The sequence below is a fragment of the Uloborus diversus genome, chromosome 7 (assembly GCF_026930045.1).
Source record: "Uloborus diversus isolate 005 chromosome 7, Udiv.v.3.1, whole genome shotgun sequence".
Classification (NCBI taxonomy): Eukaryota; Metazoa; Arthropoda; class Arachnida; order Araneae; family Uloboridae; genus Uloborus; species Uloborus diversus.
Window position 1 is genome coordinate 41816961 of NC_072737.1, and position 18672 is coordinate 41835632.

The 18672-nt window shown below is 32.9% G+C and overlaps 1 protein-coding gene across 2 annotated transcripts in view; it reads left to right on the forward strand.

Moving 5' to 3' along the window:
* LOC129225586 (inhibitor of Bruton tyrosine kinase-like) overlaps positions 1-18672 on the forward strand; it is a 52335-nt gene that overhangs the window by 15764 nt on the left and 17899 nt on the right. For both annotated transcript variants that reach the window (XM_054860040.1, XM_054860041.1), the window contains exons 6-12: positions 5602-5805; positions 7014-7209; positions 10007-10178; positions 13404-13527; positions 14745-15115; positions 17216-17321; positions 17410-17625. In XM_054860040.1, the coding sequence (XP_054716015.1) occupies positions 5602-5805; positions 7014-7209; positions 10007-10178; positions 13404-13527; positions 14745-15115; positions 17216-17321; positions 17410-17625 (1389 nt within the window). The remainder of the gene's footprint in view (positions 1-5601; positions 5806-7013; positions 7210-10006; positions 10179-13403; positions 13528-14744; positions 15116-17215; positions 17322-17409; positions 17626-18672) is intronic.

The window sequence follows — 18672 nt, forward strand, 5'->3', positions numbered from 1 at the left end:
ATTCCAATCCTTCTTGCCATGCATATGACCTTTACTTGCAAATGGTCAACTTCTATTTCTCCGGTATAGCATGTTTTCCCAAGCTTTAGTGCTACAAAATTACCAGATATCAATAAGAGATGACCGTCTTTCTAAAACTGAGTGATTTGATTTTTTATGTTTTCTTTGTTTTAGTGTACGTCATCCTCAAATTATGTTTCAGATTCTGAATGTTCGCAATATAATACATTATGTTTATAACAATTTAAGACAATATGTTATAAATAGTTGCATTTTTAATATAAATAACAGATAGAAAATTAGTATGGTTGAAAACATATGAATATTAGTACGACTATTTTAGCCTATAATGCACATTACACAATACGTCCATCTGTACCTATATCGATTTACTGTGTTTCTAATGCTTTTTACAAAGCTTTTTTTTTTTTATAAAAAGCATTAGAAATACATTATTTTAGGTGTCACTACTGTAATTTTATATTAAAGTTTAAAACAAACCGTGGAAAAAGCCATTCGAATTTGAAAAGTCTTTTTTTAAATAACTCCATAACATACTAATTTCGAATGATTATATTTCCGAAAGTAATAGGAGTGACACCGATTTTTTTAGTTCATATGTTAGACGAACATGTTGGTTATCAAACTTAATTAGCTTCAGATCTCTGCTATGAGGGCGAGAGTAGTAATTAGATTTTAAACATTTGCATTTTTGTGAAATTTATCACATAAAAGTTCCAATATCTTCTGGCGCACTTATAGTGACACCAATTTTATTACATATTTTTGATGTATGCAAGTGTAGCTATCAATTTATGTAAAAACGTTGGTGCCATCATGAAGGCCCTTTGAGAAAATTGGCGTTGAATGTAGTAAAAAAAATTCATTTTCGGTCATTTTTAAACGGAGTTTGCGGCCGTCGCCCTCGTAGTGACACCGATTTCACAGCTGTAATAGTATCTAAGAAGACCATATAATAGTATAGAATTTAAAAATCCATGTCATTATAGGGGCACTTAAAGAAACAAGAAAGTTTAAAATCTGCAAATTTGAAAAACACGCAAAAATGTGCCACGCCCCCTAAATTTAAAAATTTAATTTCCCAAAAACGGGTAAGACAGACAAAGCTCATATTTTGCACAAAGATTACATTCATGATAAGGAACATCATATGTGAAAATAAGAAAAATTAAAAATGTCAACAATCACAAATGCCATAAACTGCCTGATTCTTACAGACAATGGCTCTTAAACAGAAGTTTTGGATGTGTTGAAATTCAGATCCATTTGTCATGTGGGCAAAGAGCAGGGCCGCGCCGTTCCTATGTGCAAGGTCGTGCGGCGCACGATGGTGCCAGAGCCCAAAGGGCGCCGAGCTCTACCGATCAAAAATGCTTCAAATGAAGGGAAAATAAACTCTAACCAAAAAGAGTAAAATGGAATTCTTCATGATATCTAATGGAGGCAGTGAAATTATACTGCTCATTGAAACAATTAATCGGTCTTGCTGAGAATCTAAAAAGAAAAATTGATTTGTTGTGTCTTGTTGCACTACCTTTTACACTCAAAACAAGTGACTTTAATTAATGCATACATCAGCATTTTCCTTCTTAATGTGGAGCCATGAATGCTATTTCGTCATGTTTTTATTGCACAAGGTCGAGCAGACAAGGAGCAAGAAATTTGCTGATCCCCATTTTGGTTCTTGAGGTGAATATCTTGTATTATAATTTGTGCAAACATGTCTTTTTTGTGATTTTTAATTTGTTGTAATTCCACTGCTTCATGTTATCATGCATTTAAAAAAATACGGTAAGTACATTTGCATATTACTTAGATGTGTGTAAGTGTGTAATATTTATACATTGTAGGTAATAATTTAGGTTAATTTAATAATTCCGAAAAGTGTTGACCATAATTACCTGATTCACCCCCCCCCCCTTGTTGTTTTAACTATTTGTGCATTAAATTTAAAAAAAACTTTGGAGAGACTATGTATTTGTTTTGGATCTTAAATTTAATGCCTTTTGTAATGGTTCCGTATTTTAAAATTTTTATTTCACCGGAAATGATTTCAGTTTCAGATTTTAAGGGGAAATATCTTCTACACTTCAATTTAGAAATTCAGTACTCTGTTGTCATATTTTGACCGGCATAGCACTTTCAATATTTATTAATTAGAGAGATATATAGAGCGGTGTCAACTTTGATGTTTAAAATATTTTCTTTTTCCAAAAACGCTTCAGCATATCACAGGCCAGGTTCGTCAAACCGGGTCCAATCTAGAAAAAAAAAACACACTATCTCGGTAAAGTGGGATTTTCAGAATTTTCTATATTTTGAAATTCTCTTCAGAAACAAACTAAATATCGATCAATATAAAGTCCAGAAATAAACATCTTGCTTTCCGGACAGTATATCAAATATTAGAAATTTAAGCTGCATACTAGCAAGCAGTAATTATTTCGATCACATTCCAAGATTTTTTTTTTAAATTGTTCGGGTAAAATGCTTTGATTAACTGAAACTGACCATCTCTTTTTTAACGGTAGCTCCATGCAAGATTTTTAAGAGAAAAAGTCAGATTCCAAAAGCAGGGTGGTGACAGATCAGGGAGATCAGGGAAAAGTCAGGAAACTTTATTAATCAGGGAAAAGTCAGGGAAATATCAGGAAATTTTGAAAAAATAAAAAAAAATCAGGGAAAATTAATTTTTTTGAAGAAAAAAAATTTTTTTTTGCTTTACAAAATTAAGTACTCTTAATTCCCTATGCATTTTCCGCCAATTATCTGTTCAAAAAAAAAGTAAAATTAATGAGGTGCAATTGTACACTGCCGCATATTTGTGCATCTTTTTTCCTCAACTTTTGTGTCTGTTAGGTTGTTTATTTTACCTAGCTTGAAATTTCCTTTTACGCTTTCAGTGCTGCGTAAAATAAACATCCATACAGGCAAAGAGGAAGCCTTCAATTATGCCTTAGCTCCTTTGCCTTTATTCCATTGTCTCTAAGTAATTAGCGTACTGTAATCACGATTTCAAGAAGAAATCTTCGGTTTTTGAATTAATACTATAAAAGCTTAAAAGTTATTATTTCTTCGCGTTTTTAATTTAATTGCTAAAATTGAACTTTCAACTAAAAAAACTTTGTTTTTTTCCGTTATACTCTTTGTTGTCACTGCAGATTATAAAGGTTTTCTTTTCTTCAGACTTTAGTGATTCTTTAATTTTATAACCAAGTTGTATTCTTCTTTTATATATTTTGATTTTTTTTTCCTCCCCCCCCCCTGCATTTCAAAGTTGTTTGTTACAAAAGCAATCTAAGATTTTTTTCGTTACATACTGAAACCATTTGAAATAGAGTTAACTTGTGTACTTAAGTAAATATCTTTATTTTTTTATTGTTAAAATGCTGTATTCATTCATTAAAACCTATGTTCTTGATTAGAGAAAAGCTCCCTATGAATGGTTGTCAAATGGTTTCATCTGTTTTGCATAAATATGTCAATTAGTTATATAAGAATAACTACATTACTTCTATTCTTTCACTATTACTTGTAATTCTTGTAACAATTATTATACTGTTTGACAACTTAGTTCAAAATAATTTCAATTATTTTTTATTTCTATCATAAATACTCATGTTTTTAAAAGTAATTTTAATAGTTTCTTAAAATTCTTATGCTAAGTGTTTTCTGGAAGTAAAGTATTTTTTTTTTTAAATTTTTCTGTAATCTTTCCATGTATATATAAAAATTTAACATACTGTTTTGTAGGTTATTCCCCCCCCCCCCCAAAAAAATTGTTTTGGTTTTTTTTTTAATTTAAACCATTTTATTAAAAAAAAGTAGCATCTTTTTAAAATATATCTTTAGTTCAACAACTTTACGTAACTTAAAACGTTTAAAATACTGCATTTTATACAAACATACAATGGATTTCAAGTAAAGGAAAGAAAGAAAACCGTTATCATTGGTAACGTAAATCAGGGAAATTTGGTGAACTAAATCAGGGAAAAGTCAGGGAACCTTTTTTTCACAGTTCCTGTCGCCACCCTGAAAAGTCAGTTTCAGTCACCCATCCTTTTCACCCGCCCATACTGGAAATAACTTAGAGATATAAAATAAGCACTTCCAAAATTGAAAATTTACAGATTGTTTTCATTTTAATAAATTAAGTGCCAAACATATTTTTTTCCATACTGCATTTGTCTACAAAACCTGACCCCAGGAGTTAACTATATTTTGCTCAAACGTCACTGAATAAAGGTACTCAAAAGACATTTGCACGATGGCGCCGATCAGGCTTGGCACGGCCCTGGCAGAGAGTTAAGAGGTACATAGGTAAACAGATCATTCATAAAATTCCATACGTTTGCATCAAACAAGGCGACTGTTGAAATTGTCTTTTAGTTTATCAGGTAAAGTTTCAAAGCTGGTATAGCTATCATGAAGTTTGGCAAAGTTTGGTGCATAGCTGCCTTGTAAATTGTACAAAATATCAAAATTTTATTTTCTATTTTTAAATCTCCTCATAAAGACACACAGACAGGCAGGTTTAGAAGGGGGCCACGGCCCCTTCCAAAAGCTTGTGATTGTATGAATTTTTTTAAAAAGAAAAATTAGAATATTAGGGGAAGAATAGAATATAATGAGAAGGGGTAACAAAATTTAACACACATGTTTTTTTTTTTTTTTAAGAGATTGAGTTCTTAACTGAGAGAGAAATTATATCCCGCTCCTCAAAAAAGATTTTTTTTTGCGGGGAGGGGGGGGGGGGTTCAATAACAAACAATTTCCGATAGGGAACCTCTCAAAATTTCAAAATGCTGCTCAAACTGTATTGCTATGGCTGACAACCTTATGCATACTAGCAAACATAAGTCCTCTGGATTTCACTAAAGTTCATTTTTCTCATAGCTGATTCAAAATCCTGCATTTCCTATTTACTAAAATATCCTTTACATCATTTCATATTACTGATAGAAAATCAATTATTTATGGTTGAGTATTTTTTAATTCACTTTTCCAAAATTGCATCTGTTTTTCTTCATATTTTTTTATCTTCATTACATATCTTAAATTAGATGATTTTTTTCCTATTGCATCATGTGTGTCTTTTCACACAACAACTTGTTGTCAAATTTTCACTGCTTTAAGTTTTAGCTATTTTATCTATTGTGTGAATGCATTCATTCTACTGCCATAGTTAGGTAAACAGCAGTATCTGCAGAAATAAGTTTTCTAGATATTTGAAGAAATGAATTTTAAATTCAATACTAACAAGAGAGAGATGTCGGAATAAGACCTTTTCCCCGCTTTTTTCTGTGGAAACCAAATAAGTAGGATAGTACTGTAAAGCTAACATACAATAAATGACAACAGTTGCAGCCTAATTTGCAATTACTGCCCTTTAACCTACCCAGGGCAATCTACAACTGCATTGTTTACTTGATTAATTGTTTTATCTTTTTTGTCAATAACATGTTTGAAACAACTTTCAGTTTGTAATTTATTTTGTATTTTTTTAATTATTTGCTTATATGTATTCAAAGATTAATGGAATGGAAAACTAAAATCATCAAGTTTTATTATGAATTCTAGGTTGATATTTGTAAATTTCATAGTGCTTTTCTTTCTACAAATGGTAAAGTTTACACTTGTGGGTATGGACATGGTGGGAGATTAGGTCAAGGGAATGAAGATACCTGCCTTGTCCCGTCTTTAGTTAAAGGCATAGGCTCACAGCAATGCTTACAAGTGGCAGCTGGACAGGATCATTTACTGTTTTTGCTTGAAGGTGGTCAGGTAAATATTACATTTTTTTAACATTAAAAAATAACTGTGATGCATTACTTTTCTTTCTCCTAACTTACCACATACGGACATTTTTAAAACTGTATGTTACTTATCTTTAAATATTAAAATTGGGGTTATAATGTTTCCGTTTTTACCTTTTCTCCCTGATTTATATGTTATGAATGTTTCGCACAGTAATTATATGAATGAAGCCTTTAAAACTGGTTCCCAATCTGTAAGGGGGTGTCTCCTTGGGTAAGCATAGAATTATTTGTAAGGGAGGTGCCTAGCTGCTACCAAAATATCATTTTTCAATACACAAAGAAATATAAATTAAATTGGTGTCTGGATATAAAGTCATCAAAAACTCCGAGTAGACCCAGATCTGTAAATTTTTAGCTCCCCTGCAATAAAATCTATAGCAATATAGCTAAGAGATCAGTAGTGTATATTTCCAATGGCAATAAGTCTTTGTGCTAGTTTTTTTTTTTTTTTTTCAATTTCTTGGGCAGTTGGCCCCCTTAAGGACGTGCCCTCCCCTCCTCCCTCCACACTGCAGGGTCTGCGGGTAGGAAGATCCAGACCTGAGTCTGAGTTATAGCATTCGGGTTAGAGTTTCCGCAATAAGAACATGGATATCATTTTAAGGCCACCACTGTTAGAGAAAATGTACATTTAAAAATAAGTCCACCCATACATATAATATTGCTTTAATATTTCACTAATGTTGCATTTTAAATGCCTATTTCGTGTAATTTTTTGCCATTTCTTAGATATAGTAAAATCATCTTAAATGTATAAAAATACTTATATTACACAGGTGTGCCCCCTCCCCACTAAAAAATTTTAATGGCGCGGTCGGCGCCATGACACCCATTCCCCCAGTTGGGAACGCCTGTATTATAGTAAAATAAGAAAGAAATATGTTTTTGGACACAAAAGGGGGGGGGGGCTTGTTTTTCTAACGCATCACATAAATTGATATCAGGGTACTATTAATTGAAATTAGATTCTAGAAAAGGAGAAACAGTTTCTTTATGAAAAAAGGGGGTTGCAGCCATAAAAAGTTTGGAAACCACTGCCATTAAATCATAATTAAGTATATGAATATCGCCATTGATAAGGGCTTCTTCTTAATATGAAACTCAAAAACCTAATCAGCTCTGATAGAGAAAGCCAAGTAAACTTTCAGACTCAAATGATTCCATTATTCTTAGGTGTGGAGCTGCGGATTAAATACCTATCATCAACTTGGCCATATACCTCCTCCTGAGCGTCTTTTAATACCAAAAGCTATATCCTTAAAATTTCTAAAAGGCAAAGAAATAGTTGGTGTCAGAGCTGCAAGATTTCATTCTGTCATTTATACCAAAAGTTGTGTTTACACATTTGGATTAAATGCAGGACAGTTAGGTAAGTTATTTCCTTTCCATGTATTCAATATCATCTCCTTTTGTGACATTTTGTTATTTTTCCAAATATTGATTAAAATGTAGCAAGTTAAATCCTCATATAAATAATAGCCGATGATCGAGTAATCGGCATGTTTCAGCAATGAAACTCACGCCATGGCATGATAATTTGATAATGCGTGTTGGCAATGTTTAACATTATCCATGTGGTGACTAGAGCAGAATAGTCCCAATGCAGTCCATGCATGTCGTAAAAAGGCGACTAAAATGGATACCCAATCCAAGGTGTGAGGCACCGTGCTGATGGATGGCATCTGGGTTGTATGATGTCTAAACCGTCCCCTAGAGGAACCGGGGGAAACCTCATTGTTATTAGCCTTGCACTCGTACAGGGTGGTTGTGCGGGTGTTGACTTTTTACCACCGCCCAGTTCCCAGCTCCTTTGGAGTTGGATACTGACTTGAAGGAGAGAACCAGCAACCTTGCTGCTAAAGGAGGTAAGGGTGCTGGTCTGCAACTCACCGACTGGTGAGGGGGCATTTCTGCAACCCACCGACACTGCAGTAAGGGGGCAGGGGGTACTCATTTATGCATTAAAATGAAACAGACGCAGGCAGGAGTGGGGAGGCTGTTACAGAAGGCGAAAGCCACTGGGCCAGCCAATCCTGAGAAGGTAGGAGAAACCAAACGTCATCGATCGGAGGTTTCAACTTCTTCTCCTGCACAAACTGCTGTATCTCAAAGAGTAAGAACTGGTAAACCACAGTCCTATGCTCAAGCAGTGCGTATGTTTAAGATTGCTGTTGTGAGAGAAACCTTCCTGTCGGAGAGGTTATCTCACGATGACATTGAACATATTCAGCTTGTCTTTCTAAGGAGGACAGACCTGATTCTTTCTGAGGGTCACATGCCAGAAGTACAGTAGGCTTCTTAACAAAATTAGTATTAGGAAGGCTTTTAGTCTTCTTACTGGACTTGACACCTTAGAGCGGCTCCTTGCTATAATGGGTGTTAGTAATGATTCAATTTGCAGAGGTTACCTATTTAAGGAGGAAACTATTACTCACACCCTATGTGATTGTGAAGTGTTTTCTGCCTATAGCTTTGAACACCTTGGTCATCATTTGCTTGAACCATGCATGATACATGATATTCCTATTAGGCATTTGCTGAATTCTGCTTCAGCTACTGGTCTGTTTTAAGACTTCTGTTTGAGGACTAGTACAATAGACCTCTGGTTGCAGTGCTTGTTTCGGTTTAGCCCTCCCTTTCATTCATTTCATTTCATTTCATTGTTTAACATGCAGGGAAAGGCCCTATTGTGACAATGCTGAACTGGATCCGGTCACTTAACTGTTTTACTGTTAAGACTGTGTCATTTCAGGAGAATGAAGAAATGGAAAAAAATGGTTAGCAATGAACGCTATCTACTGGAGTTTAAGGTTAATCCACTGGAGTTAGGGTTACAATTTTAACTATGAAAATATCACCAAACAGGCAATGGCTTCTTTCAAATGTAGAAATTTTCACCCATCATTCCTTGACGTCCAACCTTCTAGTATATGATATAAATGCACATTACTAAAGTTAATTTAGTACATAATTTATGCAATATATGGGTCCTCTTAAATTAAAATACTATCAACTGAAAAAAATCGGATAAAAAGAGTATTGCCATTGAAAATAACTAAAATAATGATCAATTTATCTACACTTTTTTTTAAAGAATTAAATGCGTTTTTTTTTTTTTTTTTTAATTCCCTAATTCCAGTAAGGATGTTTCAAAATGTATATATTGATATTTTTGTGTTGAACATCAAAACGTGTGAAAATGCAAGGGTACCATCTCTCTTTGGGCAATGCCACACCACCTCAAAAATGAGACCCACAAAATTACCGGTACCGTCTAAGATTACCACCTACCCATGAAAGTTGCTTTGGGAGAGGGACATGACATGCTGTCCCCCGTAGGCACCCTGGAAAAATTAAAGCTTTCAGAATGTCTTAAGTAAAACTATAGTTTCATTCAAGATAATGGGCGAGTATTGCTTAATGTATTTAGGACTTTGCAGTAAAGTTAATAAACATGCTGCAATGTATTGGTCAAGACATATTTCCTTCCCCTTAAAATTAACTATTAAATTTTTCAAGAATTATGGTTAGAACTACAGGGTATCCATGCACCTGGAAAGTCAGGGAAAAGCATTAAAAGTAATGGATTTCGACCATGATAAAAAATGGTCATGGAAAGGCGTGGTTTTCAGTGAAAAATACTCAAAAGTCATGGAAACTATTGATTAACAGAGATTTTGGGCTTTTTAGCGTACATAGTTTCCGAATTTTACAGATTAGGTGTAAGATTTATGTACCACAACCATTTCTTACGCTTTTACTTGTCAATCCCAATTTTTCATACATTTCAAATTCTAATTTCGTCTGCTCCTATAAAGCTAACTTATTTTTCTTTTCCTGGTGATTCAATGAAATCTTTAAAAATATCCTTAAAATATGTGTGTGTGTTTCAGTTATTGAGGAATTAAACAGATTTAAGAATGCTTATATAAGTTTTACTTCTTTTTAATTAACGTTGAAAAATAATATTCTGTTTTTTTTTTCCAGTCTAAATATATATTTACTAAGCCCTATTTCTTATGAAATGTAGTTTACGTATATGTAACTTTGAAATGTGCCTGTGATTTTGATTTGTGAACTTGTTTTGAATTTGTTTTCATTTAGTTTTCTGCTCAGAAAAATTATTCCATGACCACTGAGATCTTCCCCTTTTTTTTAATTTGCAGGCCACCCTAAAGGAGATCGCACTCAAATAAATCCCAGACTAGTATCAACTTTATTCAATGAAGATTTGTATATAACTCATGTGGAAGTTAGTGATGGGGCTACAGTTTGTGCTACCAGTCGTGGTGATATTTATGTACTGCATGAATATCAAATTCGAAAAATTGCTTCAAGGTAAAACTTAACTTTATCTTTTTTAATTGTTTGCTTTTTATTTACATTTTATAATGACATTAAAAAAATTTCGATGTTTCAAACTTCTATAGATGTTCTGAAAGTCTGAAATTAAATTGCTACCATCTCTGTATCTTGCTTGTTTTCAGACTTAAAAGCAGCTGTTTAGCCTACATTTAAACTACTTTTCCTTTGTAGTTATCTTTTTAATATGAATAAAAACAAAAGGAAGTTAAATAATATTTGTAGAATTAAAAACTAGGCCACCCATAGAGGGTAGGGAAAAATGCAAATGCCTCTATAGTACAGCACATGAGCTCTCTTCGGTATAAGGAACGATGTTTTTTAAACTTCAGGAGTTTACCTTTCATTTTGTTATCTATGTTTTGTTAACTGTGCCAAACGTAACCCAAAAGACCTTGCAGAGATGAACCTTTATGTCGACACATTGCCCCAGAGCCTGACTTGGCTTGAGATGAGCCTACGATAGGTATACAAAAATTTGAAACCTACAAAATTTAGCACATTGTTTCAAAATTAAGCATGTTATTCTTAAGCAAGCAATGGACCTAGAATTTAGAACTGCTTAAAAATTTCTGGAAATATACAGTGGTGTGAAAAATGAAAATTATGTGTTTAGAAAAGAAAATATTCAAATTAAAGAAAGTTTGAAGAAAAAAAGTAGAATATATGTTTATTTTATTATATCTTTTGATATTTTTCCTTAAAAAACATGTAATTTTGCATTAAATAAACCTTTTTCCCCTTACAATATTTTGCACATAAATATCAAGTAAGTCTGATCAAAATAATTTCATATTTTGTGACTTAATGTTTTTTAAATAGTTTCAAAACTGAACTTCATAACTTGCATTAAAGAATAGCACAATTGCTACTTGAAATATTTTGTAAAATCAGAACATTTTTTGACTGATTTTTCGGTTAAATTGTGATAAAATTTAAAACATATCATCCTTTGTCTACTCTATTCGTGTAAGAGAAAGCTGCTTTTCAAATTTATTCAGTCATTCTAGATCATTTGCATTTCATGTTATAGTATTTTGCCAAAATTTTAATCCAGCTTGTGTATGTAATTATTGCTATTACCAATGAATTTTTTTGTATGTTTTTTAGTTGCTCATGTACAGTTCTTAATATAATTTAATGAATAAGTAAAATCATTCTTTGATGCACAGATAGGTGTGCAAATTGCATAAACATTGAGAGTTACAAGAAACTCCTTTTTTCATCATTAAAATGAGTTCCTTGTATCCTGAAAAGAAAGTTGGTTTCTTGTTACTGTGAAAAATAGATAAGCAATTTAATAATTCTTAGTGCATCAAACCTTGATGTTATAGTTATGATTTCAACTCAAAGGGTACTTTATACAACGTTATTATTTGACATACACTGCCAGCTCAGTCATTCCAGCCGAGGACTGCAGTTTCATGCTTATTTGCACTCATCAGCCCGGCATAGGAAGTGACTAAGATGGAGGTGGAAAACCTCTTAAAGAAGTCAAGAATTCCAAACAAACTGGTAGCTAACGCAGAATTAGCGCTACCAGTTTGTTTGGCACTCTTGGCTTCCTTAAGAGGTTTTCCACCTCCAGTTTAGTCACTTCCTATGCCAGGCTGATGAGTTCAAATAAGCACGAAACTGCAGTCCTCGGCTGGAATGACTTAGCTGGCGGTATATTTCATGTATCTCTAATTATTTGTTATGCTCTCACTCCAGCTTATAGCAAAGTCATATGTAGCAAATTTATAGCTATAACGTAGTAACTTCTGTTCCCTTTCATGCTTTATTGTTGATAAACTCTTTATAACAAAGATACTGCTATAACGAAATTTTTATTTGGTACCTTGGACTTCATTATAAATGGGCTCAAGTGTATAATGTTAGCAGTTGTAAAACATTAGGAAATCTTTTAGGTATTTTAACAAGAAGTTCCGTCTAGAACTAAACGAGCCTACTTTCTCGTATACCCATACTACTTTCTAGTACCTGATCTCAAAAATAGCTAAAATTGCAAATTGTTTCAAACATAATTTTTTAATATTTTAAGCTGATTTCTAGGAATAAAATATGCCTCACTCATCTAAAAAATTAGATGCGTAAAAAAAAAATGAATAAATAAATGAACAAATAAAATAGTGGCACCTTTTAAACAAAGAAGCTAATACGGTTTTTTCCATTTAAAAAAAAAAATCTTCGACTGCTTTCAAAACGAAAAAATAAAAATAAAAATTAATAAGCTCATTGAAATAAATACATCATATCCAAAAAAAAAAAAAAGTTTCTTTTTCTCCTGTTGCGAAAAATAATTTTTTTAATGAATTATTGCACTTACCAAAATAAATAAAAACAATAAAATGTCAACTTAAAGAAATAATTTTCATTAAAAAAAATTGCCTACGCATATCTTTATGTAGAAACATAAATGACTTTGAATTAATCCGCCAAAAACTGAATATCTAAATTAAAACTTTAGCCTGAAAATAAAAACAAGTCCATATTAACAATAATCATTTCACAGTTAAAACCATGGCATCAGAGTCGGATGCAATCTCATTTTGAAATAAAGAATTTGGAGTTGGAGTCGAATATCCAAGAATCAGAGTTAGTCATTTTTCCTCTGTGCATAAATTTTTGCCAAAGCTATATGAAGTCAGAGTCATTGTCGGAGTCAGGTGCCCCTAAATTTTCGGAGTCAGAGTATGGAGTTTGTCGTCGAGCTATTTCCAACAAAATTTGTTTGAAGTAAATCCACCTTCAAGTACGGAATCTACATTGACTTTCAGTTTCCCCGTAAGCGCTAATGTTAAAGGATTTGAACTATTCAAAATTGAACGGAAAATTGTTCAAATCAAAAAGTGAAATATAAAAATGAGGTGAGGTGACCTTGCCGAGATCTTTAAAACAAAAAAAAAATTGTTTTAATTGGAATATTCACTCAAAAGTTATTAGGGGGGACAGACCGACAGACATTTTCCCCCATCTCAATACCCTACTTTCCAATTTTTAATTTTTCGTTATTTATTTAATTGTTTTTTTTTTTTTTTTTGTAATATTTTCAAGATGCATTAACCCTTTTTTCATGCTTTTTTCTCCTTCCTCTGACTTTTACTGGGAAAGTTGGCTAAAAAGTAATGATGCTTACTTTTAAACTCATGAAATTTTTTGATTAATTATAATTTACTAATTTTTTATTTATATTTTTAGACAGTTGGAAATTTTGAAGTTATCTGTAGTTGGTGGGCATTTAGATTCTAGATGTGATGTTGCTGGTGTCAGAGAAGGTGGAGGCTTGGAATTAAGAGTAGTGCTACTAACAAAGTCTGGAAAGGTATTTTGACACTTAATTTTTGCATAATTATTCTTGTGTTATCTTAATTATCACTAGTTATCAATCCATTGCTGGATGAATTCCGTATCAAACCTTTTTACAAATACTAAAAAGCTGTTGCTTATTTTGTATTCATTCATATATATGTTGCATATGATATTTCTGTAATGATGTGTTCAGGTGAATAGTATAGTGCATAAAAATTTGTGTAGCACAGGAGTGCCCACGCCCCCTAAGCGCAAGGGGGCATGGGCACTCCCCTAAATATTTCAAAGACCCCCCCCCCCAAAAAAAGGGGGAATATCCCTCAAAACAACCCCCTAAAAATTTCAATGGAGCAGTCTATGCCATAACCCTCCCTCCCCTCCCCCATGTGAGCAACATTGGTGTAGCATGTTTATCATTTGACAGAGCCATCCAGAATAGACAGTAGATGTGAATAGATAGTCATTGCTATTCTCTTCCCAGACATATTTTAAATAATCTTTTTTGTGAATTATTAGTGTAACTATTTTAATGAAAATACATTTTTATTCTTTCTTTTCTCCCTGGGAACAGATGGGAGAATGATCATAATTAAGAATTGAGGATAAATGTTAGCTTTGTATGGGGATTGGTGGTGTAAAATCTGTTTTAAGAAAGATGTGTGGGCTCAAAGCTACATTTTTATATAATATCTATATTTTTCACTTAGGAAATTAAAGCTTCTGACTTTAACTTCTGTATTATGAAGGATAAATATCTGTTATCAATGTTTTTGTGGTAGCAAGGTCCATTTTGCATCTACTTTTAAAAGTTCCTAAAGCGACATCAATCTATCTCATCAGGCCTATCAATGTTGAGGTCAGAAGGGGATAATTACTCCCACCCCCAGTTTTAAGGGTGTTTTTATAAATATGCATGTATATTTCCTTTTTTTTTTTTTTTCAAAAATTTAGATTAAGTGTATATGTTTTGCCTTCTCCCCCTTCCTCCCCCCCCCCTCTTTGAAAGATTTTAAAAGCTTGGATATGTTGTTTGAAATTAGATGAGATTTGTCAGTAAAAAGACTTTTTTAACAGCTCAAAAGTCAAAATTGTTTTAGTAATGAAATGAATATTTATTATGATATGTTGAAATTGCTGTTTCACTCTTATCTTCCTATGTTTCTTTTTGTAAGTTTGTCTTGCAAATAATGTCTAGCTTAATTGATGCATAATTGATTCTTCCTTCTTTAGGTTTACCTTTGGAAGCAGACTGATCCTTATTTCAGAAGATGCCTATTCACCTTGCACAAACTGCAAAAGGAATTCATTGTATCTGATGTCCACATAAATCACTATTCTTTAGCAATCATCACCAAAGAGAATGAAGGCTATCTAGGCACGATCGCGCCATTTAAAGGGAAGCGAACCGCACCCCCATCTACCACTCTGCACGCGCCCACGATACACAGTTCGCATACATCTGGGCTGACGTATCTCTTGGATACTGATGATTGTTGCTTCGTACGAGTGAAGAAATTGCCTCTTATCTACAGAGGCACATCTATCACTAGTGATTCAAAGGGCAGAAATTTTTCTGTGATACAGTCAAGTCCTAAAATGGGGTTGGTGATTTCATTTGTAAATAGTATTTTTCTTATCTAATAATGCACCTTAACCCTTAATTGAAGTAATGTTAGACACGTTGTTTTTGGAGTTTTGCATTTAAAAGACATAAGAAGTTTGCTTTTGTTTCTTTTACCACTTACCAACTGACTTATACAGCTGACTCACAGCCAGTTGTAGGTTTCAAATCTATTATGGCATTACTGGCTGTGAAGTGCAGCTGAACATCAATGACATTTTTTTAATGTTTCTTCCTTTCTGTCAGTAGTTTGCATAACATATTTTATACCATTAGAAAGCTGAAAGATCTTTTCTGTATGAAACATTCAATGTTGGACCTTACTTTGTGAGGTAAAAGTATAATAAGAGTCAATGGATTAATGTGTAATTACAATTATGTGCACTTTATGTATGCATGGTCAATGCAATGTCACAGATACTACAAGCTGTTCTAAAACCAACTTCCATTTACTTTTTAATTGCATTAAAAGTTAGTTTTTACAGGAACTTAAACAAAACGTTTACATAAAGAAAAAAAAAGTTTAAGACTCCTACATAATTGCGTGTTAAAAAGAGAAAAAAATTAATATGCAAGAAATTTGTTTGTGAGCATTCAAACATCATACTATTTTATAATTGTTGACATAATAGCCCACAGTAAACCAGTGCCTTCTTAGCATTCTTCTGCTCTGCTGTGCACTCTTTTCGCTTTTGATATTCATAGTTTCAAAGACAAAAAATATGTCATTTAACTATCTTAATTTGGATCTCTTTCAAATTCTATGTCCTGTGGAGTTGAGACACATTTAACGTACTTTACATATATTTTTTTAATTATTTAAAATATAGGTTAGTTGCCCAAAAAACGAGTGTTCGAACCAAGGCAGAGTCATATCACAGATTGTGCTTCTGTAATTTCTAGGGACTGTTATTAAGAGTATTTTTTATTTTGGGGGCAGGGGTGGTCTGGCTCTTGTGTGATTCTGTAGTATTTTTATTTTTGTAATATATTTAATTAAAATTAATTTTGCCAAACATCTTATTCCACACACGTGTTTTGTTGTGTGTATTGTACGTAACCGAGATGTCACCTTCAAATTAAAATTCGATACATTGCATTTAAGTAGATGATATGACATGCACATGGTTACTGAAGCAATTACAGAATTTAATACAAAATTAATTAATAGTAATCATAAGGAAATCTGTACCTATTAGTTTTCTAATTGAAAAAAATAGTGATCGTGATTTGTATAGGATGCTTAACCTCTTTGTTGTCTTAAAGCATCTAGCACATTATTTATAAATTTTCGCTGACAGTCGAAGACAGCAAAAGAATTAAAGCACTTGATTTGTCTAATCAGTATCATAATTAGTAACAGCATGTGCCAAAAAAAAAATACCTTCAAAAAGCTTCTGATATAATTCCTGCTGATTCTTTTGTAAAATGGCTCCCAGAATCCAAATATAACTACCGTTTTTCCCATACACATCCCACCCTTTGCGAATGGCGCCCCTTATTTTTTAATGATACAGGAAGGTTCTTTACTGAAGATCAGCGATGTGACTCTGATTATGCAAAATGCAATGCTTTGAATATTTTTTTTACAATGTGAAAAATTTTTTGAATATGGGACTCATAGGAGTTTGTAAACTGTGGTTTTATGCCAAATAATAAGAGAAAAAATTGTAAAACAAACCTCTAAGAAAAACAGATCAGTTTTGATGATTTTAAAAATATTTTAGGGGGAAATACTCCTATGATTTTCCCAACTTGCTCCAAATGTTCATGCATTTGAACTTTGCAGCTCTCTAGCCCCTCAAAAGAGTGTTAATGGATAATATATCACTACCTTCCCCTCCAAATAAAAATAATGGCTATGAAACTAAAAAACTGAAAAGAGTTGGGAGGTGCCATCCCCAAAAAGGGGGACGTGAAGGGGGGAAACTGTGGTCGTATTTGGATTCAGGGGCTCATTTTAAATAAGAATCAGTAAAAATTATGTCAGAAACATTTTGAATGTTTTTTTTTTTTTTTTTTTTTTGGCCGCAGTGTGTAGTCAGAATGCAATTTGACTATTTTTACTTTTATGTTGCAGCCTTGTAGAGGTTCCAATGATATCCGAATCTCAAATGCTAAAGCAGTTTGCTAGGTTCTATTCTGATACTTGCATTGGAGATGAATTCCACGATGTAGTTATTGAAGTAAGTTGGTGTGCTTAACTTTTTTTTCTTTTTTTTTAAAATTAAATTTCAGACACTTAACAAAAACTATGATTTTTCTTTCCTTTAGGTAGGGAAACGAAAATTTGCTGCTCACAAATTTATTTTGTCATCTCGTAGTGAGTTCTTTCAAAAGCAGTTTTGTTCTGGAAAACTTAAAAAGGATGTCCTTGTTCTGGATAATATGAAAGCAGAAGCATTTGAGCAAATTCTAAAATACATTTATTGCAATCATTCTGATTTTCTAACACCAAATTATGAATTTAAATGGGAAAAGATGCAAGAAGTATGAAGCATTTTAAACTTTTTGTGTTTGTTAACAGTAAATTATTTGTTTTTAATTGCATAAAATAATATTTACTTATATTGGTAGTGTGCCTAGCAAAGGTAACCCCCTGGGTGGTGTCCCAGGGGGTGGGTTGTGGTGTCCCCCCCCCCTTCAAATGCAAAAAAAAGGTAAACATGAAATTCATACAATATTCAGAAACAACTACATACTTTTAGAAGGAAATTTTAAGTTGGCTAATGCACAAAAGACTAAAAAATGAACACTTTTTATATAATTGTCCCAGATGCCTATGTGGGTGCCCAGGGCCATTGCCAGGTCAAAAATGTAAAGGGGTAATGAAATTGATCACTCCTCAATTATTTTAAACATAGGGATAGATAATGGGTTTTAGTTTTTTTGTTTAAGAGAAAGTCACCACTAGATTTAAATATGAACAATATGATTCTAGTGCTGAGTTCAGTAGTCACTTGGTGATAGGGATAGAAAGGAGGGGGATCTGAGGGTTTCTCCCATGGAAGTTTTTCAAATTTGTAGTCTTGAAAATGCATTAAAGATGAGCTTTGATAATGTTTGATGTAATGCGGGTGAAGAAGTTCGTAGTAGAGAGTGATGCAAATGTGTTTGGTAGAGTAAATATAATTTAAAATATTGGAGGAAATTTTCTGAATTGAAGTAATTACATTTTTCAAACTTGTCATTCCACATTGGATGTCACCCCCCCCAAACGGGTGGCACCCAGGGCGGACAGCCCCAGTAGCAATGCCGCTGCTTATCTTACTAACTGATTTCTGTTTACAGATCTAGCTTTTTTACTGATAAATTTCTTCATAAAATGCTTAATCTAGTTAGTAAATTGTTCTATAATTTTATAAGTTAGACTTTAAACAAATGTAAAACATCAAAATGATATTTTCATTTAGTTGGGAGTAATGCTAAGTGCTTTACCTAGTCACTTTATCACAGCAAAAATTAAGTGTTGTATTCATTTTAAACTTTGAGGAATTGTTTCAATTTATGCATATATAAGTGCAGATGTAAGGTTCA